The following is a 25,030-nucleotide window of genomic DNA, read 5'->3' on the forward strand; positions in this document are numbered from 1 at the left end:
TCTCCTGTATCTGGTCCTGGATACCTGGCTCCAAAGCCCATTTTCCTACTTGCTCGCTAGTCTGTCTCATTCACTAGTGACCACGCACACTGGCATTCCACCCTAGCCCTCGCCTCCCTCTGCACATGCTCCAGCCTTCCCATTTGCTGGTACCACATATACACTGGCCCCTTTGACCTGTGGCCTGACGCCAGCTGCTAGCACTTAGACCTCTAGATATATGTATGCACACAGGATAGACAATCCCCTCACCCTGGAAAAAAAAAATGGAAATGGAGTTTAGTGAAACAGGACAAACTGCAGAGATAAAGGCTACCAATCAGCAACATGTTCAGACATGACCACCTTCTTCACCCTGCTGCTCCTTCTATGTTCCCATATTTTTTCCTCCCAGTCCACTTTGACTCCTTCCCCACCTTTGGTGCTTCCCTTAAACAACCCATAATACATCTCACACATTCCCACAATCTCACACATTCCCACAATCCCCAAAAAAGGATCTCACGGTAGGTTTTACACATCCCGGAATGCTCTTCCCCTGTATGCCACCATAAGCCCCAAACCCCTACAGGGGGGATCCTCCTCATTCTGCAAGCATCCCGGGGGCCCCCCTGCCTCACTCTGGAGGAGAGCCAGGCCAAGATCGGGGCCTGGGCCCAGGGGCTGACCCCACCCCTCAGAAAGCTCTGGGAGCAGCCCAGCCAGGGTGGCATCATGCTGGTTCGGCCATCAGAGCGCCCCATCTATCCTCACTTCTCTGACCCTTTTGGTTACCGTGACCAGCCCTTACATAAGAGATGACACAGTCAAAGCTCCTTACACAGAGCTGATCGTGAAGCATTACCACCTCCCGTCAGAAGTACTAGCGGTCGTGCAGTAGGTGCTTTGGCTGTCCACGGGTGGACGGGAAGCATGGGGGGCTCTCTGCGAGACAGTCAGCTCGTCCCGAGCGCAGTCAACAGAGGCCTCTCCGCTGCCAGCGCACAGGTCGCAGCTCCCTGACGAGCAGGCAGGCAGGCCCGCCACTGCGCAATTCCTGCTGCGTGGGCCTGCGGAGGCGGTCCGAACGGCGGCGCCGCGCCGCGCCCTCTCACACACACCCCCCTCGTCCCCCGGCGGCGGCGCGTACCAACTGCCTCAGCACGGTATGAATTTGGCGCCTTACCTTCTTATTGGCCGGTCTCCGTCGCCAATAGACTCGGGGAGGGCGCAGTGGCACCGCACAGACGACCAGTCAGCAAAAAGTTTCTTCCGGCAGACGCACCAATGGCGAGGCGCGGTGGCGCCGTCCAATGAGCTGAGCCCTATTTTGCGGAAGGTTATAAAAAGGCTGGGTGCGGGGCCTCCCTCCTCACTTCGCTGCAGACCTCCGCTGAAGAGGAGGCGACGCTCACAGTGTAGCGAGGCGCCATGTCTGGCCGTGGCAAGAGCGGTGGTAAGGCCCGAGCTAAGGCCAAGTCTCGCTCGTCCCGGGCTGGGCTGCAGTTCCCGGTCGGACGCGTTCACCGGTTGCTGCGGCGCGGGCACTACGCGGAGCGGGTGGGGGCCGGCGCGCCTGTTTACCTGGCCGCCGTGCTGGAATACCTGACGGCCGAGATCCTGGAGCTGGCGGGCAACGCGGCGCGCGACAACAAGAAGACGCGCATCATCCCCCGTCACCTGCAGCTGGCGGTGCGCAACGACGAGGAGCTCAACAAGCTGCTGGGCGGCGTCACCATCGCGCAGGGCGGCGTTCTGCCCAACATCCAGGCCGTGCTGCTGCCCAAGAAGACGGGCGGCGGCGGCGGCGCGGGCCCCACCAAGGCCGGCAAGAAGGGCAGCGGGCAGCAGTCGCAGGAGTACTAGGCCGGCCGGCCGAACCCCCGGCGCCACACAAAGGCCCTTTTCAGGGCCACCCCCATTGCTCACCGGGAGAGCTGCGATCCGCGAGGGGGGAGGGGGCGCGTCTCCGTCCCGCCGCCGTGCTCGCAGGCGGTGCCGGCCCCGCCCGCCGGGGCTAGCGGCGGGCTGCCCGCCTCGCCGCTGGGCGGCGCTCTGGGGCCGGGCGCCAGCTGAGGGAGCGGCCCGCTCACGTCCAGCCAGAAAAACTGAAGAGCTGCTCTGTAAAGACTTGCACTTACGCTGGGGTGCTTATACTTCAACTGTATTTATCGTCTGTTACATTCAGTGGACGTTGCATAGAGAATAAACAATGCTTCACTTCCAAAACAGGACCCCGGTAAGGTGCCGTTTCAGTGTTTCTACAAGGCACTGTAACGCATGACCCCCACAGAGAGGATAATGACCAAGTAGAGAGTGCAAGGAGCCAGTAAAAGGGCAAACAGCTACAGAGAAAGGCACAATGGCCCAAATTTGGGCTTCCTCTTCAGCTCCCCATTGACTCGTCGGTGTAGATGAATGACTGTCTCAGATTACCCTTGTAGACGAGCGTACAGGGGAAACTATACTGGCTGTCCACTTGCTTCCTAATTTATTACTGGCCAACTGACAAATTTACATCCGGTAACTGCAAGCTTAATTTCTTACCTTAACTGAGACCTATGATGAACATGGCACCTGTGCTACTTTACCATGAGGAACCCATTATTAGAAACCTAATAGCAGTCATCCTCTTCTGCGTTCTGATGAGTGAACAGGCCCCCAATAATATTAATAACTACTGAAAGTACTTCAGTACTGTCAGCACAGTACAGCACGTTAGTACCATTACAGCTGAGTCCGATTATAATCCATAATGAGTGCCTCATTCCTAAATGGAACAGGAGAACACTTACAGGTTTGGGGTTGTTTTTACTTTTTTTCTTTTTAACTTCCTAGCTAAAAAAATTGTTGAAAAAACTTCACAGAGACAACTCGGCAATTTAGAGAAACGCAGAGAGGGATGAAAACCCTGAACAGCGTAACCTACTCAAGTTAGTCAACTTAGTATTTCAAGTTTTTGTGCCAAACATCAGATAAGACTGGTGCGAACATTTAAATAAATCCCTTCCTCCAAAGGAGGATGACAGCGTAGCTGCAAAGACTTGCTAGAGTTGTAGCAATTGTGCCGATCACACCACACGTTTAGCGGGCATCGTTGAGCTGCCTTGCCACGCTGAGGATATGCTTAGCTCCCTTGCTCAGAAGTAAACTAGCTAGTTCAACACCAAGGTTCTCCGCAGCTTCCTGGGCCTGACCAGGGACATTCTTGGCTGTGATGCCAACATGCTGCACATCGTCGTTTGGTCCATCTTCGTTCTGCAAATATAAACACCTCAACATAAGGCAGTGGAAAGGAATGAATAGTTTAAGCCAAATGTGAAATGGGGTAAAATCTGTGGTCTGAGCAGCCTCGACAACAGTGCGCTGTTACAGTTTCCAAGGAACCAGACTAAAAGTAATAGACAGATTTCAAAAGGTCTGGTTTTGTCATTCAGCTTCAGGTTTGGATTTTGAACCCACCGTGATTCACATACCTGTGGGGGATAATTAACGCTGGTCTGCATAGTCTCCCTCAGGCTATCAGATCCATCCAAACTGTAGACTGCTCCTGTCAAATACAACTTGGAAAGACATACAGAAGGGATTAATACCACGTTAAACAAACAGAAAGCCAATTACACCCTTTTTTAAAAAAAACACGCAACATATGAAGCTAAGTCTGGAGGGAAAGGCTTTTGTAGTGCAGTGGGATCAGCAAGAATAGTGGTACAATACAACTGTGAGAAAAGTAATTCCTGTTAGGGAAGATGCGACCTCCCAAGGAAAAAGCTGATCTTTTTTCTAGCTTCCCACCTCCTTAATCACACTCCATGTGCAAAACCACTGATATTCTGGGGTCAGAAGAGAGACTTTCAGATCTCAGGGCAACACGATCTTTAAAGAAGGGCGGGGGGAAATCTGGTACTTACTTATAATAAGGGCATTTTCTAGAAGACTGAGCTTCAGTAGCCAGACCAATTCTCATACTCCTGCTTTGCACACAAACCTGGAAGGCTCGAGACAGGAGCCTATCTGCCCCAATTTGCTATAGAGATACCTGCTGGAGTTACTTTCAGGGAAGGATCAGGGAACACGCACGCACTGGAATAGGTTTTCAGAAATAATCGCAGATAAATACAAACTTCTCCTCACCTGGCCATCTTTCAGCATGCTGTTGACAGCAACAGGGACACTACATCCACCCTCCTAAAACAGAAAGCAGGTGACACTGAGGCTCCTACCCGACACATTCAAAGCAGAGGCCTCTGAAAAGTTTAGGTTGCATACATCCCAGACTATCGCTCTTCAGGTCCTTCTCGATTCAGAAGTAATCTCTACTTCGCAGTTTTAGGAAAGTGTAACACATTTCCCGTACTATGGCGTCAGGTCAACTAGCACAGCATATTTACTGCTGCAGGCAGAAGAGCAAGGATGCCACACCTACCAAACGTTTCATAAAGGCTCTCTCAGCAATGCAGCATAACACGGTGTCTGCATCCTGCAGGGCAGATACCATATTCAATATCTCTTGGTCTTTGGCACGAACTTCCACTGCTAAGGCACCCTATAAGAAGAGCAAGAAGAAGAAACACACAACATAATCATAATAATTCCTCAACTTCACACATGTCTGTGTGCACTCAGCATTGGTCATGAAATAGAACGCAGAGGCTAGGATGCATTTCACTAAGGGAGCGATGTTTAGACATTTACAGAAATGAATCACAAAACAATCCACTGGTTGCAGAGACGTCTATAGCAGCTGCTGTAAAGGGAAGATCAGAACTAACTTACTTTTCAAGATCACGCTGTCACCTCAAACCATTCTAGAACATATCTCAGTTATGACTGCATATATAGAAACACCTACCCCAATGTCCTTTCGTGACAAGAAGGCTGGATGAAAAGGTTAGGAAGCTTGGATTTAAGATAAAGATCAAGATTCAAGTGTTGAATGAGTATGAGTGACAAAACAATTCTTTCCTAAACTGGAAACGAGATTGGGGAAGAAAAAAAAAAAAGAAAAAAAAAAAAAGGAACTGCACAGTACCTGACAAACGCATGATCAAAATCACTATTTCAGACTGCATTTGCAGATTTGTCACTCGCAATCCCTAATGCATAGCCAGCTCGGGTTTAGCAAGTTTGACACTCACTGTGCAGCAGTGTGAGTGTAAACTCAGCCACACAGCCAGCATGGGCTGGAACGGTTTGCCTGCCTAGAAACAAAAGTACTGAGAATGTGCTCCAAGGCAGGTGTTTCAGCTCCACCCTACGGGAGTTAGGACAACAGGGCAAAGATACTGCACTGGCTCTGCACAATTATCCCAGTACAGCGCAACACTGACCCTGCTAGAGCCTGCCCCGCATCTGCCACGTCGCCCCAGTGTACTTGTGCCACACGTTAACCTTTACCTTACTGTTTTTCCATTACCAATGGAAATCAGCCCCCACCACACTGGGTAACAGAACTGACTTCCATTCCTCCCACAAGCTGTGCCTAAAACAGCGTAACAGCCAACAAAAGAGATCGATGTAGCAGTTCTTTGGCAACCAACACACAAGAAGTATTCGGCACAATTAACTACTTTGACACATCGTACTGCTGCCGGCTTTCAAAACGTAGCACGGCTTAAGATACAAAAGTTATAACTTACCTGTCCAACAGCATACAGACAATCTTCAGGGCTTAGGAGCTGGAAGAAAGTAAAATCAGAGTTAACTCAAGTTGCACTGTTCAGAATATAGGAAGCAAGAGCCAAATTCTATGCTCACCTCTAACATAAATTGATTTTGTGCCTGACCAAAGAAGTATCACCTCCCGCTTCCCATGCCTCAGTGTTTCCACCCCTAAAGTGAGATAATGCACTTTCCTTCACCTGGACTGTAACGCTTCGTGAATTAGCTAATCAGAAAAATCTTAGTCATGCGCACTGCTGCATTGCTAGACACAAGTACTGTGAAATGCTGGGAGACGATCAGATTACAAACTGTTACTGCACCATGAAAAGCTGAACAGTATAAACTTCTATACGAAGAAAATAAAAACGACCAACCAACCAAAAAAAAAAAAATCATCCCTGAAGCGCATAGATTCACGTGCTGACGTGGCAATGGATTCAGCAAACTGCATGCTCATCTTTGACAGGACAACTGCAAGGTCTGAAAGGCAAGCAGTTGATGGTTCGGCAGAGAATGGTATTTTCTGCTTTGCTGCTCCTCACCTGGCCAATGCGATTCTCCCAGCCCATTCTCTTCAGCCCAGCAGCAGCCAGGATGATGGCACTGAAGTCTTCCTTCTCATCTAGTTTCTTTAAGCGGGTGTTTAAATTCCCTCTCTGTAGAAGTGATTAAGCAAGCATAGAAACAGCAGGCAAACAGTCCTATAACCACTTAACATCCGCTTGAGTGTGTTTACAGAACGTACAGAATCCAATAGCCTCCAGTGAGAGTCAGTCACAGTACCATCCTGAAAGAAGTGTTAAATATGGACAATTGTTTCTTTAAATAGAATTCTGCCAAGCATTATGGAATATTAATTCAAGCACTGACTCTTAAAAGATATGCATGTTATTTAAGTACATTATTAACACGTGACACCAACTCCTTTTGCATACCAAAGAACTAGGTTACTGAAGCAACGGTGCCTTTTACCACTAGTTCAGCAGCCCACATCGGAACTAGTGGCCCAAATCGCATCTGGGGTATTGGGAACCAATTGGCATTTGGCCATACCACTGTGACAAACACACAGCAGGCACTCAGCAAGCAGTTTTTCAACCAGTCCTTAAAAAAATTCATCTGCATCCTGAATCTCAGCTAGATTAAGGCCGGCCGCTTCTTTACAGCCTTGTGAGAAAGTAGAGGACAGAATGGGCTATGGTATGCTATGCAACCCTCTCAGAATAGGTTAGTGGAGGGCAGCCTTTGAGGAAGCTGGTTCTTGTAGGCCAGGTGATTCTAGGTTTCGCGTTAAGTTACATTTTCCTGTTTGCAGCTTTACCCAGCTCCCACATTTTGCCAGGAAAGGATACAATATCCCTGAATTCTAACTGAGGGAACTTCTTTTTGAGCTGGGCTGCTCTCCGAAGTGAACTGGTTCCAATCACACTGTGGGGAAAATAAAAATCAATGAAATCCAGAATACTCCTACACTCACCTCCAGCCAGAGATATGTCAGAACTTTCAAGGAAACAAAAGACTTTTTTTTTTTTTTTAATTGAAATGAAGATTCAAGAACCTGCCGATGATTTGTATCTCCTTAGAAGAAAGAAAACCACGCTGTGAGGTTTAACATAAAGCCTGGCTGAAGCTAGATGCAGGCAAGCCACTCCCAAGGAACCAATTTACAGGAGATGCTACTGGAGGGCAGCCCCTAGCCACCATCAAGGACTGATGAAACCTCATTTAAAGACCACAACACTTGTCACAGAAAAAAAAGACTTGGCTGCCCCAAACTGAACCAGACATAGCCAGACAACTGAAGTTACTAAAATGGAGGGACTTCATCAATGATAGAAATGCAGTGGGAGGAGAACCTTTGGAAACAGTAGGGTGCATAACTGGAAACCACAGAAAACCGCCAGTCTGGGCAGTAAGCATTTCCTTTCTAGAGATGCAAGCTACTCACTTTTCTCGGTACCCTGGAACCTAAACCAGACGCAATTTTCCTGCTATCCAGATGCGCAGAAGCGCGAGTCTACGTTTGCGTCACAGCTAGTTTGTTTCTTTTACTTTAACATAGGAAAAAAAAAATCCTTCTAATAGTTATCTTAATCTGAGTACTTTGACGCAGCTGTCTCAGACAAAAGACTCCAATAACCTCTATGAAAAGGCAGGTCATTCAAAATTGAGAAACTGCTCATGCTCCCAGCAGAACCGTAAGAAAGCGATGCCAAAAAAAACCAACAAAGAAATCACAACAGGCTGGGTGAGAACAAGAGCACAGTTCAGGCCCATGCGAGCTAAAATACTGCACCAGACACCCTGTCTGCATTATATGCATTCACCTGCAGTAAGCACAACACAAAGGAGCAGGAATTCACTCTAGAGACTGTGATAAGATAATTGCAATTTCTCTCCTGCAATGAGAAAACATTGCAACTCAAGGGTGGCTCGAGAGATCCAACCTCACTCAGTGTGCAGCACTCCCATAAGACAGCGTTGCTATTTTCAGCAAGCGGGTTCAGTATAATGCCTATGGAAAGCTAGCGGAAGGCAGTGTAAAACCACTATAGGATAAAGCAAGGAGCTCATTGACTTGCCACTGGGAAGCATCAACCAACTCCTCCCTTCCATTTTTACACCTGACTGTCTTCCCCTTCCTCTCCCTACTCACCTCTTTTCAGGAAGGAGGCTCAGTGTTTTCCCACAGTTTCTGGGATGAAAGACAACAGCATCGAGTGGGTTTTCCCTTCTGCAAAATAATGCAAGCGCAGGATGGCTGACACATCATTTAATGGAAGGCTGTTAAGCTTAACAGTTCTGCTATCGGTCCCCAGAGGAACTGCCTCTGGCTCCAAAATATCCCATCATCATTGTAAATGCAAGCACTTCCAGCAAACCTGCTGGTTACAGAACACTAGGACAGCTCTAGTGTTTCCACTGTTTCAGAGATTAATCAGAGGGTGGTCAAACTTTGAACACCTAAAAGGACCTAAGCTGCCTTTACTTTCCCACCACTACCAACACTGTAAAATACAAATCCCTTGGAGAACTGAGCCTCGTGTCCACACTTACTTGCAGACAGCGCCGATGGTAAAGCCAGGAGGAAGAGAAGTTGGCAGGTCCTTCAAGGAGTGAACCACGAGGTCAACTCTAAAAATTAGAAGACACTGATCACTGAACAGATGGTTGAGCTCATGCGGTACCTACCAGAGCCCTGCAGGTCAGCTACAGAAAAGCGTGAATCCACGCTGGATTCCATGCTGGGAATTAATTTGGAGGAGAGAGAAGTATTTCAGGATTCTATTGCCAGAATTACTACAGAATTCTAGTGTTACTCCAGAAAAGCCACTTCACCCTTCTCTGTCTCTCTTTTCCCACCTGCAAAATTAGGACAATGCCTTCCTCCCAGCAGCGATGCAAAACACATTACAACAATCAGGTTGAATGAGCGGAAGGCACTGGAGACGTTCATACGGAGAGACTCATTGTACCAATATGCAACCAGTACGTTGTCTGGTATTACGCTTCAAACTGAAAATAATAGCTAGCTAAAGTAAACGCTAGCTGCTTCATTACGAGGCCAATGAACAGCATTGTAAATGCTTGGATCTCCAGTATTTTTTCACCGACTTTACTCAAAAATGTACTGTCACGTGCCTATGTGTCAGAGATGCAGAAGAATATCTTTGTTTTTAAGCCTGCTTTAACTAAGGCATAAGTACCACTGAAACCCTCCTCGGAATATTGAAAAAGAAAAAAAAAAAAAGCACTTATCTCTCTCTGCTCCAGCAGGAGCCTGAACCAAGTTTTTCTGTAGAAAGAATTTACCCAGAAGGCAGCACAACTTGCCCATGCCCAATTCTCCTGCATATTTAGCATGCAAATTAGTTAATAAACGTTAACATGATAACACTAAATACGTTGTGCAATATGTTAACACCACCAAGCAAAGTATTTTTAAAAGAACATACTCGTAAGCAGGAATTAGATTAGATTACATCCTCTTTCATGCGCATGTAACACACAAATCACAGGAGAAAGGAAACCTAACTGGGGCAGACCAAGCGACACAACAACTCCACTTCAAAATACGTGGCCTAAGCCCAGGGGGGCGGAGAAGACGACAATGATTTATCAACGGATTTCTTAGCCAGAGAGGGACTAGAACAGAAGGAAACTAGATCACATATGCAGCAAGCCAAAGACATCCAAAGAGCACCACAAACGCCAGAAGAGGAAGAGAAAACAATGAGATCTTACTCATTTCTTTCAAGTGCATTTTCCAGCTCTTTGGTGAAGAGGCTCTTCTCCCCAATCTACACATAAATGGAAGAACACGAATCACAAAGAAAAATCTGCAAATATATCATCAAATACAATTACTTCTTGTGTAGAGAAAGAAGAGAACCTTTACCTTAGAAAGTGCTGTATCCAAGATCTTGTCTCCGGTCGTTGACATGGCAACTGCTCAGAGAAAGAGCACAAGTAAAACGTGAGGCTTGGTCAGAGCACGTAGGCCTAAACTGGAAATATCAACATAACATGTAACAAGCAGTACAGCATCACACGCTATTGCGTGAACACAGACTCAAGTTAAATATAAGAGCAGCTCACTTCTAGAAATACAGTGTGCTCAAGACAAGTGAAATTAAGACTTCCTTCACTGTCCTCAAAAACAGAGCGAGGGGAAAGAGGGCAGGTTTTGGGAAGAGCTGACCCAACAGAAATTGCCATGGTCTTTCTCTGGAGTGCCAGTGAACAGGTACTCAGCAGTTCTCTTCAGTGCAAGGCTGGGCTCCCATTATTCCTGCGCTGTTGAATGCCTCAAGCCCCCGACAGGAAAGCGTCCCTAATGCATAGTGGGGTGCAGCCAGAGCGATACCAGGTTCTCAAATGGAGAAACATAACACCATCTGCATGACATACTCAGAGCTTCAATCATCACGAGCTTATGAAATCCACCTTTCTCCCCTAGAAGAAACCAGCAGCAGTTGCTCAGCCACACAACCTAACTGAATTCAGACAGCACTCTTAGATAAGCGGGGTCGAATCCTCCTCCTCGTGACAACACTCTACAAACACCTCTTGCACACAAAGATAAGCGACTGGCTCCTGCTGCTGTCTACCCCAGGGCAGCATCCAAAAAAACTTACCAATCTCAAAGCGGAGGTCGGGGTATAGCTCACGGAGCATCTCGACTACGCTGTCGGTCTGAATCCGGGCCAGCTGCAACAAAGAAGAAAGCAAAGCCCTATATAAAGAGCACATCATCCATGCAGTAGTTAGAGGGGACAAGCAAAGACTTGCCATTCTTTGATGGTCAGGCATGCGTGACCACTACATTCTCTAAATCGAAAGCGTTAGAAATAAGTAGCCCCAAGTAAAATCGCTCATATGTACAATCGCTCCTTGAACCATGTGAACACATATCATGACCAGAGCATTTCACTGAAGAACTTATTTTATCAACTAAGTGGCAGAATAACATCTTCCCATGTCCAGCGCCGTTGCGATCCAAGCACTGACAAGGCAAAGCAAAGAATTTATCGAGTTAGGAAGAATGACTAGAGCAGAAGACTGCGTGTCAGGATTCACATGCTCTACTTCCAGCTGTGTTATTAAGGTCACTAGCTGTACCCCCAGTCAGAAATTCCATTTCTCTACACCACTTCGGCACCCTTATTCATAGATAGCATTTACCTACCTAACTTTGAGCCGCTTGGTTTCACCTCTGCAGATTGCGACTGCTGAAACATGCCCGCTCATCAGCAAGCGGGCAGAAAGGTAAGAAAAACCATCCTCCTGTTGCTCAGTGACGAAAGATCACATCACATTGCACGCTGGGTACCCTCTGCTTTTTCTAAGAGTATGAATTTTACCAATACTGCAAGTTTTGGGAGAAGCCAGTAGGACTTCACTGTGCTGCTGGAAAAATCTACAGTTACTGGCAAATATGAGTTACTTATCCTCTACAAGATCAGAGCTTTATTTAGAGGTTCTACAGACAAAAATAAAAGCAACAGTTTAGGTCTACAGGTACAGCAAGCAGCAGATCTTAAAGTAGTAAAGTGCAGGAAGAACATTCCCTTGCATAAGAACAGCAGAAGCAAGTAAAATAACGACAGAGTTACACTAGCAGAGGATCATTCCACAGATGCAAGCAGCAGCAGCCTCAAGCAACCGCAGGTGAGTTTCAGCTTTTCTCCCACTGATGAGCTGTGTAGCCTGGGGCAATTAACTTTGTTCTCAGGACCGTAGTTTCCCTACATATAAAATGAGTATAAGTAGCTGCTTCCCTTTGTAAAGTGCCACAAGAGCCTCAGGTTAGAAAAAGAGGTAGTATGCATGCACAGCTATGTCCCTTGCCCTGATGTCTATGCGTAACGCCTTTTTGAAAGTACAGAATTCTTCCTAGAACGTGCTAGGAGAATGAACAAGATTATCTCAGAACAAAGGCCCAAAGGACATTTATCTCCCCTTAGGAGTCTGCTCCTCCCTGCTGCAAGCAGCCAGCAAAAGATACCCACAATATCTCTGGACACATCCCTTCCCTGTCCTTTGTGTGGGCTGAAGCCATTAGTCGTTGGGGGTTTTTTGTTGGGTTCTTGGGGTTTTCTCCCGCCTCCCTAGAAGGCCACAGCAAGATCCCTGTTATCCCGAAGGGCACTCGCACCCTCACCCTCCATTAGCTTAACAAAGGCAGCGCTATTTAGATCTGACCGTCACCTGGGCTGCAAAGAATGTGTTTTCAAACCTTATTCTAGGAGTCCCAAGCAAGGAACCGGAACGCGTGAACTCTCCCTCCCATAGGGGCCTCCCACGAGGGAGCTCGGCCCTTTGCCGCCTATAAGCGGCAGAGCCAGCGGCAGCTGCTGCGGTGCCAGGCTACGTCTCCGCCGATTCACCGCTCGCTGAGTCGTTACTCGAACTTGCTTCCCGGGCCGCGGAACCGCCGGCACCCGGAGGGACGAACGCCTTCGCTCCCACAGAGCGCCGCGCGGCGTCGCCTCAGGCTTGCCGCACCGCTGCGGACCGCGGGTGCCGAGGGCGGGAGCCCTCCACGCGCCCCGCACTCCAGCCACGCCGCTGCCTACCTGGCTCCGGCGGGTGCCCACGCGGACCGCTCTCCCGCCCACGCCGTTCTCGCCCTGCGGCAACAACCGGGTCAGCGGACGCCCCGTCGCCGCGCCCGCCCCCGCAGCTGCCTCCCCCGCTCCCGCTCGCCACGCGCGCGGCCCAGCGCGGGCCCCCTGCCCCCGCGAGACCCCGACTCACGGCGGCCGTGCCCGGCTCGGCCATGACACCGCCTCGTCCTCAGCTCTCCCCTCACTGCTCCATGGTGGGACCCCGCCTCCAAGACGTCACGTCCGGCTGCCACGTGACCGACGCCCTTCGCCAGGTGGTAACGGCCGCGGCAGTGAAGAGGCCCCGAGGCCGCGCCCACCCCCGCCCGAGGCCGCGCCCACCCCCGCCCGAGGCCGCGCCCACCCCCGCCCGAGGCCGCGCCCACCCCCGCCCGAGGCCGCGCCCACCCCCGCCCGAGGCCGCGCCCACCCCCGCCCGAGGCCGCGCCCACCCCCGCCCGAGGCCGCGCCCACCCCCGCCCGAGGCCGCGCCCACCCCCGCCCGAGGCCGCGCCCACCCCCGCCCGAGGCCGCGCCCACCCCCGCCCGAGGCCGCGCCCACCCCCGCCCGAGGCCGCGCCCACCCCCGCCCGAGGCCGCGCCCACCCCCGCCCGAGGCCGCGCCCACCCCCGCCCGAGGCCGCGCCCACCCCCGCCCGAGGCCGCGCCCACCCCCGCCCGAGGCCGCGCCCACCCCCGCCCGAGGCCGCGCCCACCCCCGCCCGAGGCCGCGCCCACCCCCGCCCGAGGCCGCGCCCACCCCCGCCCGAGGCCGCGCCCACCCCCGCCCGAGGCCGCGCCCACCCCCGCCCGAGGCCGCGCCCACCCCCGCCCGAGGCCGCGCCCACCCCCGCCCGAGGCCGCGCCCACCCCCGCCCGAGGCCGCGCCCACCCCCGCCCGAGGCCGCGCCCACCCCCGCCCGCCCGCCCGGCACACTCGGCGCACTGCCCAGCTAGTCAAGTTTATTGGGGGGCTGAGCGACAGACCAGGGTGAAGCCGGCGTACAGGTTGCCCGAGGACACAGCACAGGGTCAGGTACTGCGCTTGGTGTGGATGAGCAGTTCCCGCTGCAGGCCCGCCTCAATAGTGGTAGCCACCTTTCCCGAGGGCAAGTCTGTGATGAGGGTGAGCTTATTGAAGACACCCCGACCAAAGTAGTCAGCAACAACGGAGAAGCCATCATTGGAACACTTGAGCTGCCGGACACAAAGCAGCAGCATGAGCAAAAGCCTCCAGCCCCTTTCCTTTGACCCCCCTGCGCTTACAGCCTCTTTATTAGAGACACAGCAGCCCATGTCACTCCTTAGCTATTCTGCTAGTTCAATTAGCCACTTCCTCTGCTTAGGTTTTCTGACGCTGGCCGTTCCAGCTCTTGTTTCGATCCTACATTTGAGCTGTGCACTGACAAAGTAACGAACAATTATCTTAAGCAGGAAAGCGACCGCCTCAGCTACTCTAGTTTCCACATGCGTTAATGTGTTCTAGCTAATACCCCCCCATTCTCAACTTCACCGCTTCAGCCTTCGGAAACACAATGCAGACACAATACTTCTGGTGTACCCCAACTGCACCACCCCATCCCCATTCCAATTCACACAACTTTTTTTTTTTCCTTTATCCTTAATTTGTTCTATACAGCTCATTGACCAGCTGTCACACTGACCAACAGGTCTCAATCCGTTTCAGGGTCAGGTGAGAATAGTTTCATCTTGGGAGAGCATCAAGGACTCTTTATGCCCTATACATAATGCAGTCACCCTAGGGCCTAATGCCTCATTATTCACAGTCAACATAACCTTGTTTACAAAATACTTTCGGCCTTCTCTACCAGCCTCTGGGGATCTGTAAATGAATCTAAACCCTATTTATTTAAACTTATAAGACAGGCAATGTTATCCTACCTGATGCTGAAACTGGTCGTGCAGATCTCTCTTCTGCTCCTGGGCTCGGATCATGTCCATCACTTTGCGATTTTCTGGCATGCAAGTAGGACATTCTGAATCGCTCTCAGAGTAGCTTTCAAAGCAATGCTGGTGGAAGGAATGACCGCACAGGAAGTGGACCGAAGGCAGCTCCAGGGCACTGGTGCAAATGCTACACTTGGTCTTCTGGAAGATCTTGGGACTGAGAGAGTGAGAAGAGGCAGAAGGGTGAGAAAGACAAAGTGTATTTTTCCTTAATAAAAAAAAACAACAGTTCTATCCTACATAAGACAAGACAGCACACAGTCCCGCACCTTGCTTTTAGCTCTTCAATCTCCTGGCGGATCCTTGTAGTTTCTTCCCGGTATTTTTGAATTCTCTGCTCATCTTGCTCTATCTGGCGGCTCTGCTTCTGCAGCTTGTTGACAAGATAATCCTTAATCACAGACAGTGTGGCTGTGGAGTTATGAGCCAGCGTCTGCACAACTGAGAGCAACCGAGATGGTAGTTTAAACACAAGCAAAAAAACTGCAGCTACATTAGTCCTACCTGGACAGACCGCTTTCCTGTAAAAGGCCACTTACAGGCAAAGGCAGTCAGCATTCTTACTGAATCAGAGAGCTCATTCAAAGACTCGATTTCAGTTTGACCTCTTCCAGAAACGGATGACTGGGAGCATGTTTGGATAGCTCAGACCAAAAGGGGCAAAGAAAGGATCTAGTGGATTGGATTCCATTTCAACTTCTCCACTAAGGCACAGAGGGAGTTTCAGCAAGCCCTTCACCTCCCCGCACTAACAGAACAGAAATCATGTACAGACATCTCTACGACCGATACCACAGATCTTTTTCCCTCATTAGAGAGCTGTGACTGGCATTGCTTTTCCTTATACAGCAGGTTATTACTTCAAATGGCGGGCTCAAACTTCACTGATACTTCTCTCAAATTTCTAATCTACAGAGTGCGCTATAAACTAGTTTGGGTTTTGGGGTTTTTTTTTTTTTGGTGCCACATGTCATTATTACCAAGCAGTGGAGGCATAAGATTCTTGTTCTCAATGTGTTTCAGCACTGCAGCAATATACTCTTTGCAGTCCTCCTCCTTCCGTGCAAAGTAGCCGAGAGCCTGTTCCCAGAGACAAACCTCTTGGTCTCCATACAACTCGCACACCTCAATCACCTTCTTGTACTGCTCATTCTGCATGTGGTAGTGCATGATCTGTTGGAAACTATGGGATAAAGAGACTCGTCAGCTGCAACAATCTCTCCTTTTGAGTTGTTACAGGGACCTCAGGTTTTCACCCAGCCATGCAATCCCCAGACATTCACACGGAAGCCAAGACAGGTCTGTCATTCACTCTCTATGTAACTGCCTCGCTCTAACAACAAGATATTTTCAGTGGAGCAGTGATCTACAGTTCCCATCCTGAGATACTAAAGAGGTCGTTACCATTGTAAGGCAGGAACATTTATGGCTCAGAAATCCCTGCGGAGTGGGGGGGAGAGAAAGAACTCTACGGACAACACTCACAGTTTGCCCTGCTCATAGAGGTAGAGGACACCATCCTTGAAATTGTGCATCTGACATAAGACCAAGGCCTTATCAAAGACTGTTTTGAACCTTCCACTCTTCAGAAGGGTGAGGGCTTCATTGTGCAGCTTCTCCTTGACCTACAGAGAAGGGGGAGAGGTTGGGGAGAGCAACACACACACACGCACCCCCACACCCACCCACCGAACATTTTGCACCGAGACCTGACAACAATTTGCAGCTCTTTCAAAGAGGAGGACAGTTTTGCTGTTTGCCCTCTATCCCTTTTAAGCAAACAGAACATGACTTCTTTTGCCCAAACAGCCAGCATCCTCAGAGACCTAGGAAAGCAAACAGAGCTACTTTTGTGGGAGAGGCATCTGCCCACAGAGGTTGTATTGTCTGCAATCTGTTCTTAAATGAGATTCATACAAAACAAGCTCAGCCTCACTGAAAGAGTATTCTCCAAGCTAGCAGGCTGCTTTCCCATTTATGTGCCATTCGTCCAGCACAGCATATGTATTGCCTCGTGTTATCAGTGCCCATCTGGAAAGGTTACGGGTTGGCAGGAATGCAAATAGGATTCAAAGACACCAAATTTCCCTCTCAAAACACAAAGCTGGAGGAGCTCAAACCTGCTCATCTTGTTCATGAGCCCAGTTCTGGAGTCGAAGTTCCAGTAAAGTGTCATAGACACCCTGCGGAGAGTCAGCCTGCACCTCAGTCATGTGCTCCAGAAAAGCCTTCAGTTCTCGGGAGTTGTTTGCAAAGACTGGAATGAACTCCTCTGAATTAGCCTGTAACACAGCCAGAAAAAGTCAAGCACCCAGGTATGTTGCAGCCAGACTGGTGCTTCTTCCCTGCCTGCAGAGTGCTCATTCCCAGAGTCTGTGACACGACGGATACAGCACAGTATAGGATGCCGATTACAGCAGGAATCGGTTCTGAGCAACAGCCTGAAGCGGTCTCTTGTCTCTGGGACTAGCAGTACACCAGGACGTTATAGCTAAAACATCAGGCCTGCACCACAAGGCATGCAGGAGCACTCGCTTGCTGCGAAGTTACTACTCGAGAGCAACAACTCGCAGTACCTTTTTTCCTTCCAGCATCCCAGGGCCTTCATTGTCTCCCGATGGCTGGTAATCAGTGCAAAGGATCTTCAGCAATTCTGTGGTCTCGTTAGGGACATGGTGCATCAGGATTTTACCATACCGCTTCATGTTACTCTCTGCCTGATCAAAAGGCAGCTTTCCAATGTAGCGCAAAGCCTCTTGATAGTTCTGTGAAGGCAGCCAGCAAAAAAAAGAAAAATTAAAAAAAAAATAGAAAATCACATGACATTGGCCTCTGCTCTCCACTTTGAGGTTAGCACAGAAAATGCTGAAGACATGCTGCGAGTATGCCTTGAACAGTGTTTGCTCTGAATTACCACCTAGTTCACTATTCCTGCTCAGGGAGGAAGACTGGCTGTTGCCCAGGGGAAAGAGAGCACAATTTAGATCAATCTCTCACTAACCACCCTCCCTCCTCTTAAAGGGCCCTGTAAAAAGCCACATCTGAAACAGAACAAATAAGCCCCTCTGATTTCCACCCCTAGTCTACCACACAAGCCAAAAGCGGAATGCCAACACACAAGCGGCAGCAAGTGTGGTTACTGCTGCCTCAGCAGCCCTGTCAGCATGCTAGCTGCAGGAAAGAGGTCAGTGAAATGGTATTCTCACTAAAGAGGAGGCTAGAGAAGTAGTACTCTTCCCAGTAAGAACATGGGAGCGTCTCTCACCTTGATGTCCTCTAGCTGGATTTTGAGGTACCATTCATGATGCGCGTGCTTCTCTGCCAAGTACACAGCATGGGAGTAGTAACCCGCTTGACGAAGCACCTTGATCGCCGTTTCCACATCAAAGCGGACCTCGCTCTCGCTCGTCTACAAGAACAGGAGCAGCAAGATGGTCCCTCAGCAACACTCCCACAGTCTACAAGCAGCAATCATTTATGTAAGAGGAGGAAAGCCAGAGCAGGGACAACTTAGTACCTCTCACGCAAGAGAAAGACTACACGTGCAGAAAAGAAGTAGTCTAACCGCCTCTCATTAGCTTGCCCATCACACTGGCAAAAGCCAGCACACTCCAGACTCAGATGGCAAGCCAGCCAAACTGAGAATGTAACCAAGAGCTGGGAAATAAAGGAAACAAGGGTACTGAGGGACAAATCCATTCTTCTCTCTCTCTCAACAGCCCCACAGGAACCAATTTACAATGTCACCCCTACCCCTTTTTTTCGTTATTATGATGACATAACAACTTTGCACGATTTCACCTTCCCCCAATACCTTAATGAACTCCTCCAGTTTGGAGCTGTCTTTGAGTTTGGTATAGCAATTCAGCAGAAGAGTAGTATGGTCTGCATTGGCCAGGGACTGCAGGTGGAGCGTCTGCAGATAAGCAGTGAGGTTGTGGATACGCTGAGCGTCCAGAAATTTCCGAATAACGTAAGACGGTTCCAGCTTCCCTATAGTTCTGGGAGGGAAGAGTCATGTTACAACAGACCGTATACCAAATAAGTCAAAAGAAATGGAGAAATTAACAACAGAGCACGGAGAAGCCTTAACTCCAGCAGGCACTAACCCACTTGGGACCACTCAGCTACGCGTCAGAAGTAACAACTAGTTATGGTGGAAGACCACCCATCCGCACGCACAGTGAAACAAACAACCCTCTACAAAGGCCGCAATGGGGACGACGGTGACAGCACACAAGGAGTTAATCCTCCTTTAAAGGAGGCAGTGAGAAGATGGATTATGCTCTGACCACAGCTAACTGGGAAGCCCAAGAAAATGGGAACAAAAGCTACATTTTCCTTCATTTCAGTCGCATAACTCAAAGTCAGCTTTAAACACTCATGCCCACATGGAGCAGTTTAGCCACAGTTATTCCGACACTTAATGCAAGTTGACAATAAAATACATGCCGACTCTCGCTAGTCATGGGGACTCCAAAGTTTCAGTTCTACATGAACGTAACACTTTGTGGCATTTTAAAGAGATTGAACATTAAGTTTTCCGTAAGCCCCAGAACAGGCTGCTCCAAGTTTTAAAAAACCCAAGATGTCTTAAAACTGACATTAAGCTGTTTGAGCATTTTCCAAGAAGACCGCCATACATGGTCAAATCGCATCATCCATCTTACCTGGAGCGATGCCTTGTTTATAATGATGTCATCAGGCCCCACTCCATCCCACTGTGCCTTCATTATTCATGTTAAAATATGATCAAAGAGAAGAACTTTATTCTAAGGTGTACAGAGCGATTTTCAAGCAACTTTTTTTGAGACTTTTAATTTCACTGACATGTTTCTCTCTACTGGTAGAATTTTCACCTCAAGTCATGCCTCTTTTTTTTTTTTTTTTTTCCCCCTCTTTGGTTTGGTTTTATTCCTAGGCTGAACCAGAAACCAAGGCCTCTGTAGCTCCTATTTGTACTACACCATCACGGCTTCACAGGAGCCCCGCTTACCGGATATACTGCTGGATGGCTCCATCATGGTTCCCCTTGTTATACAGATGATCGCCATACTGCCGGAAAATCTCTGACAAACCATCGCTGTCCAAGTGGTGGCTCTTCGCCAGGTTAATAGCCATTTCAAATAAGTTCTTTCTGAATAGCATCTGTTAAATACATGATAAGAGCAGTATGAGGGAAATACCACCCCGCAAAACAAGTTCAAACGCACTGGAAAACAAGCCGTTTCTCCTTTTTGGTGCCGTACACATATATGTGCTCGGGCTTTTCAATACCAAATGCCTTATAACATTGGTTATGCTGAAAAGCTATCAGGCCACTTCTTATGTAACTCACCTACCTGAATGGTTCGACTTTTCAATCTGCAGAGCCAGTACAACCTTGCAGACATAAGGCAGAGACTAATAAAAAAAAGAGATTTACATGCCTCGAGTTTGGTTTGTGTATCCTTCTCCTGCAGTACGTGAATCTTCCCATCTCTGGTGAGTACATACAGAGAACCCCACTCTGCTAAGACATCCACTACATCATCAAAGATCGAGCTGTATGCAATGAATTTGTTGCACAAGTCATAGATATTCAGGACTTGTTTGTCCGAATTCTGTGCCTCATTCCCAGCGAACTCTGACCTGGAGAGCAGAAGACAGTTTTAGAAAACAAGGAAAGCATAACTTGAATTCTTGATACCTATGTGAACTAGGTATCATGCAAACTAAAGAACGAAACAAATGGGGTTCACTTGGGCGATTATACTAAGCAGACCCAGACGCAAACCACCACGTTTTCCATCGAATTCCATCTATGTGTTAGACTGAGAAATTCATAGGACTGGAAAAAAGACCCACTCATTCAGCATGCTTAACTGTGCTACTCTCACAACAGAAGTTAATTGATACGTGGGCCCGGATGAATCTTAACAAGCTCTGACAAAGTCGCCATCAGCCCCCAAGAGCACAGCTTCACAGGGAAGGAGGAAAAAGAGGGAAAGCAGGAAGCTGCAAGAGCGAAAAGAACTCATCTGTTCCGAGGAGCCCTACTTTGGAGAAGTCTTTCGGTCCTTGGAGACAATGATGAGGTACCCCCGATACCAGTGAACAATCAGCTTTTGTCCCTCGAAGGCAAAGCAGGGGCCACGTTCGTCTGGTTGATAAAGGTACACACATTCGTTTCCTGCCACAATGAACTGGAGATCCTGGGAGGGGTCGCTGAGAGATGAACAGCGCAATCCACAACCATGGGTGTCCAGCTCCAGATGAGGATAATCTTTCACTGAAAGCATATAAGACTACAGAGGAAACACGAGGTTTTGGGGATCGCTCCGAACTAGACTCTGAAGCTAATGCAATTTGCCAGTCAGAGTCTCATTTTTTCCAATTAACTTCCCACCTGGATGTTCTCTGTGGTCACCACAAACAGATGTGTTGTTTTGCCAGACTGTCGGAAAGCAAGGCCAGTAACCGGATAACTGCCTTCATGCAGGATCTGGGTCTTACTATGCCGGTCTCGAGTGATATCTCCTTTTGTAAGTACAACACTCCCATCCGCAAAACCTGGTGAAGGGGACAAACTAAACTGTTACTTATATGGCACACCTGAAATATTATCCAGCGTAAGCTAGGGCAGCTCCAGTCAGTGACACCACCTTGCTCGCCAGCAAAGTATTAAGTAGTGGGATGGCCACAGGTTCTCGTGTCAAGGAAGCATGTGCCAAACCATCCCCAATCACTCTTGTTGCGGTTCGGAGCTGTCACCTGACTGCACACAGGATGTCACTGTTCAGCAAGGTTCAACTTGCTTTCCACACACGAACTTCACTTGCAGGTTATTTTTGTTTGAGTCTGTATTTTGTTTTACGAACAGCTTTCTCATCCACCAATTGTCACTATCATTTTAATTCACTTGCTTATTCGAAACATACTACACACTGTAAAGAGACTAGAGGAAGCTCTCCTAAGAGCGACTAAAACATGCGGTTTTCAGAGTTTGCCGACAGCCCCAGTCCTGCAAGTTGTTCCAGGGTGGAAGGCCACAACATACGTACGGAACGCGAGACCAACTCACTGAAAGCGCTTGTAACCTCACATTACTACTCTTACTCTGTCAGAAGTTAAGCAAGAAATATTACAAAGGAATGGTTAAATCCAAAAAGGGAAATTGGCTTTTTTCTTTAAAAAAAAAAAAGGCTTCTATACAGTGTTTGAAAAAAATCTCTCTGTAACAGCAGGTATCACAAAACCTATGTTCTCTCCTGTATTACAAGAAAAGCTAAATTTAGTACTAAGTTCAATAAATGTGTAACCTTACTGACTGGAGGGGAAAAATGACATCAACTATAAATGTGTGCTTCCCTTTTAAGTATTAAAGTCATTGCTGTAATACATACAGACGCAGGCTAAATTTATGCATTTATCTTCTCAAGCTCTCCGACAGCGCAAGATACACTATCTCTCTGTGAGAATAACATAAAAACCACATGAGAAGAAAAACTGTCAGGATGTTCTATGCTGATTTTTTTTGCTATCTATTTGTTTTCCTTACATCTGAGTAAGGTCCGTAATATTCTTCTTAAGTTATTATAGTTGTTTTACTTACCAATAGCCATGAAATTAAGATTCTCGTGGACAGTTAGGCAGGATACAACTGTAGGCTTGTTACCTGGTATTGCTGGAAAAATTCGTGTGCAAAGAGGATTGCCACCATCTCGTTTCTCCAGGTTCCAGACCTTGACCTACAAACAACAACGATCTGGCATAAGCAAAACGTGAGGTATTAGGAGGCCAAGACCTGGCATCAAACGTAACGGTGCCCAGAATGAGCAAGCTACTTAAGGTAAGAAAGGTCAACCAAGGTAATCACAGTAGTCTTATAAAAGACCCATAATACAAACGCATTTTCCTCTATTTGTCATCTGACTTACTTACCAAGGGGTTAATACCCTCTTCATCCTCACCAACAGAAACCAAGATACTGTGCTGCTTCAGCTGGTACAGGTGCGTTACCCTTAGCTTGTAAGCTTGGAAACTACTGAGTTGAAGGGAGCGAGGCAAAAACCAAATCTGACCTTCCATATGTAATCACAGTTAAGGCACACAAAGGGGAAAAAAAAAAAACAACCACCAACGAAAAACTCCACACCTCCAATTATACCAGAATCAAAAACGTTAATGCCTGCTTCTCGCTGACCTCTGGTAGGGCCACAGTAAACAGACTTCTGCAGAGCGACCCAAGAGCACCCACACCTCTCGCGGCATTTTTTTTAGCAGGCAAGGGACAGCCACGTGCAGGAAGCTGCCGCATTCCCAAGGCTGGAGTACACCCAAGGCCGCGCGGGAGCCATGCCCGCGCCAGACAGCGCCAGGGACCCCCCTGCGGCGCAGCGCCGACCCGCCGCAGCTCCCGGCCCCCGCGAGCCCCGCGCAGGCCAAAGCGCCCGGCCCCGCCGCCCTGCAGGATATCCCCGAACACGAGGCTTCCCCGGCCCGAGTCGCAGACCGCGATGCCCGGGGGCAGCGCGAAGGGCTTCCCGCCGGCCCCATCCGGCCCCGGCGGCTCCTTCACCGTCTCTCTGTCAAAGAAGACGAAGCGGCGCCACTGCAGGTAGGCAGCCATGTTGGGGACGGGCCGCGCCCCCTCGCCTCTCACGTGACCGGTTTCCCCGCCCCTTCGGGTCACGAGGCAGAGCACGTCGCGCCGCCCGGTGACGCTTTCTGGCAGTAAGTGCAACAGCCGTTGCTCACGCGCGGCTTTGGCCAGCAGCTCTTTGCTGCCTGTGGGAAACTGCGCCACGAACAGGTCTCGGGGCAGGAGGGGTGCTGGCCAGGCCTGGGGAGTCTGGCCCTGGGAGGTGGCGTGGAGCAAGGGCTCATGCCCCCGCTGTGTCAGAGCTCTGCACAGGCAGCGCCACTTGAGACTGCGTAGGCTCTTACCCAGCATTTCCTACAGCCCCCGCTTCTCCCCTTCGTCAAGAGGTCATCTGCCAAAGGACGTGCATTGACATCAGCTTGGTTTCACAGCTGTGCCTGGCTTTACCAATGCCGCGTGGCCCAGGAGCACGATCTGACTGAGTTCATCTGCCTGTTGTCACCTCTACAAGCTCAGCAGAGGAGGGGAGGAAAGGGAGGGGAGGGGCGGGGTGTCAAAACCCTGTGCTATAGTGTCCAAGGAGCCTGAAGTAGCACTGGTAGTAGCAGGCTCTGCCTTGAGACACCCACCTCGATCATGTGCCTGTGTGGTAGGGTCACTCTGGCCGCTAGCTAAGCCCCCCCCCACCCCACAGCAGAAGAGGGGAGAGATTTGGAAGAGCAAAAGCTGAAAACCTGTGGATCAAAATAAAGACAGTTTAATAGGTGAAGCAAAGCTGCACACACAAGCAAAGCAAAATAAGGAATTTATTTCCTTACTTCCTCCTACTTCCCATTGGCAAGCCCCTTCCTGGAAAGCAGGGCCTCAGCATGCATAAGAGTTCCTTGGGAAGACACGCAATCGGTAACTGCAAACATCTGCCCCACCCCTTTCTCACAGCTTTTATTGCTGTTCAAGACATCATACAGTATGGAATATCCCTCTCAACAGTCGAGGTCAGCTCTCTGGTCTGTGTCCTCTCGCAAGTTCTTGTGCATCCCCAGCCTACTCACTGGTGGGGAGGTGGGGGAGGAAAAAAAGAGACAAAAGAAAACCTCAGCACAAGTACTGCTTAGGAGCAGCCAAAGTACTGGTGCGTTACCAACATTGTTTTAGTCACAAATCCAAAACACAGTATGGGCTGCTATGGAGAACATTAACTCCAGTTACAGCCAGACCCAGTACAGTCTGCTGCATGTCTGCAGCCTGGCACAGCGCAGCCCATCAGCCCCACAGGCAGCCAGGCCGTGCAGAGGGCAGGTGGGAAGCGGGGGTTGCTGGCCGTAGGGACACAATCCCACCAGATGCGACTAAAGGGGCACAGGAGCACAGCGGAGCGTGCAATCCCCAACAGGATCTTCAGCCTGTCGGTCGTGGGGAGGCAGCGGCCCCCGCTCCCACCAGCCCACAAGCAGTCCCGCTGCAGGCACTGCCCCTTGTTTTCCAGCAGCAGCACCAGGCAGGGCTGGCACGTGGGGGTCCTGCACAGCCCCAAGCCTGTCCCAGGAGTGGGCTGCAGCAGGAAGGACAGAGGCTCCCAAGCAAGCACCCTTTCTTGCTGTGCATGATCAAGTCCTGCTTTCAGCCTTCGTTTCTGGCACTACCTGCTGTACTGTTCTCTGCACAATGCCACAGCTGGGGCCAGCCACAGGCTTCCCGGTGATGCTGGTACATCCTAGCCCTCCAG

General features: G+C 49.4%; 2 protein-coding genes across 12 annotated transcripts; one reads left to right on the forward strand and one right to left on the reverse strand.

The window, feature by feature from the left end:
• Positions 1-1,155: 1,155 nt before the first annotated feature.
• Positions 1,156-2,208, forward strand: H2AX (H2A.X variant histone). The gene has a single exon (XM_075172745.1). It carries the CDS (start codon positions 1,411-1,413, stop codon positions 1,843-1,845), a length of 435 nt encoding a protein of 144 aa, XP_075028846.1. The 5' UTR covers positions 1,156-1,410; the 3' UTR covers positions 1,846-2,208.
• On the reverse strand, positions 2,128-23,358 carry VPS11 (VPS11 core subunit of CORVET and HOPS complexes). Of its 11 annotated transcripts, XM_075172721.1 has the most exons (27): positions 23,174-23,358; positions 22,644-22,788; positions 22,315-22,450; positions 21,109-21,272; positions 20,760-21,007; positions 20,150-20,351; positions 19,717-19,868; positions 18,535-18,721; positions 17,986-18,129; positions 17,297-17,485; positions 16,841-17,002; positions 16,206-16,345; positions 15,701-15,903; positions 14,990-15,161; positions 14,655-14,877; positions 10,782-10,854; positions 10,043-10,092; positions 9,889-9,944; positions 8,701-8,778; positions 8,300-8,377; positions 6,996-7,071; positions 6,186-6,299; positions 5,619-5,657; positions 4,406-4,525; positions 4,114-4,167; positions 3,456-3,542; positions 2,128-3,237 (listed from the first exon to the last, which is right to left on the reverse strand). In XM_075172721.1, exons 1-27 carry the CDS (start codon positions 23,329-23,331, stop codon positions 3,064-3,066), a joined length of 3,624 nt encoding a protein of 1,207 aa, XP_075028822.1. In that variant the 5' UTR covers positions 23,332-23,358; the 3' UTR covers positions 2,128-3,063. The 11 variants fall into 11 exon arrangements, with proteins under 11 accessions (XP_075028822.1, XP_075028823.1, XP_075028824.1 ...); XM_075172722.1 differs by lacking the exon at positions 22,644-22,788 and having other exon boundaries at positions 23,281-23,346; XM_075172723.1 differs by lacking the exons at positions 22,644-22,788; positions 23,174-23,358 and adding an exon at positions 22,858-23,105.
• Positions 23,359-25,030: the final 1,672 nt, after the last annotated feature.

Source organism: Calonectris borealis, chromosome 24 (assembly GCF_964195595.1).
Source record: "Calonectris borealis chromosome 24, bCalBor7.hap1.2, whole genome shotgun sequence".
Taxonomy (NCBI): Eukaryota; Metazoa; Chordata; class Aves; order Procellariiformes; family Procellariidae; genus Calonectris; species Calonectris borealis.

What these genes read in the sequence shown, in the direction of transcription:
- H2AX (XM_075172745.1), top strand. Translation starts at nt 1,411, where the DNA reads ATGTCTGGCCGTGGCAAGAGCGGTGGTAAGGCCCGAGCTAAGGCCAAG.
- VPS11 (XM_075172721.1), bottom strand. Translation starts at nt 23,331, where the DNA reads ATGGCTGCCTACCTGCAGTGGCGCCGCTTCGTCTTCTTTGACAGAGAG. An exon ending in AAGAGGGTATTAACCCCTTG is followed by an intron (nt 22,451 to 22,643) that starts GTAAGTAAGTCA and finishes TGTTGTTTGTAG; the next exon opens with GTCAAGGTCTGGAACCTGGA. An exon ending in AGTTAGAATTCAGGGATATT is followed by an intron (nt 6,300 to 6,995) that starts GTATCCTTTCCT and finishes TCACTTCTACAG; the next exon opens with AGAGGGAATTTAAACACCCG.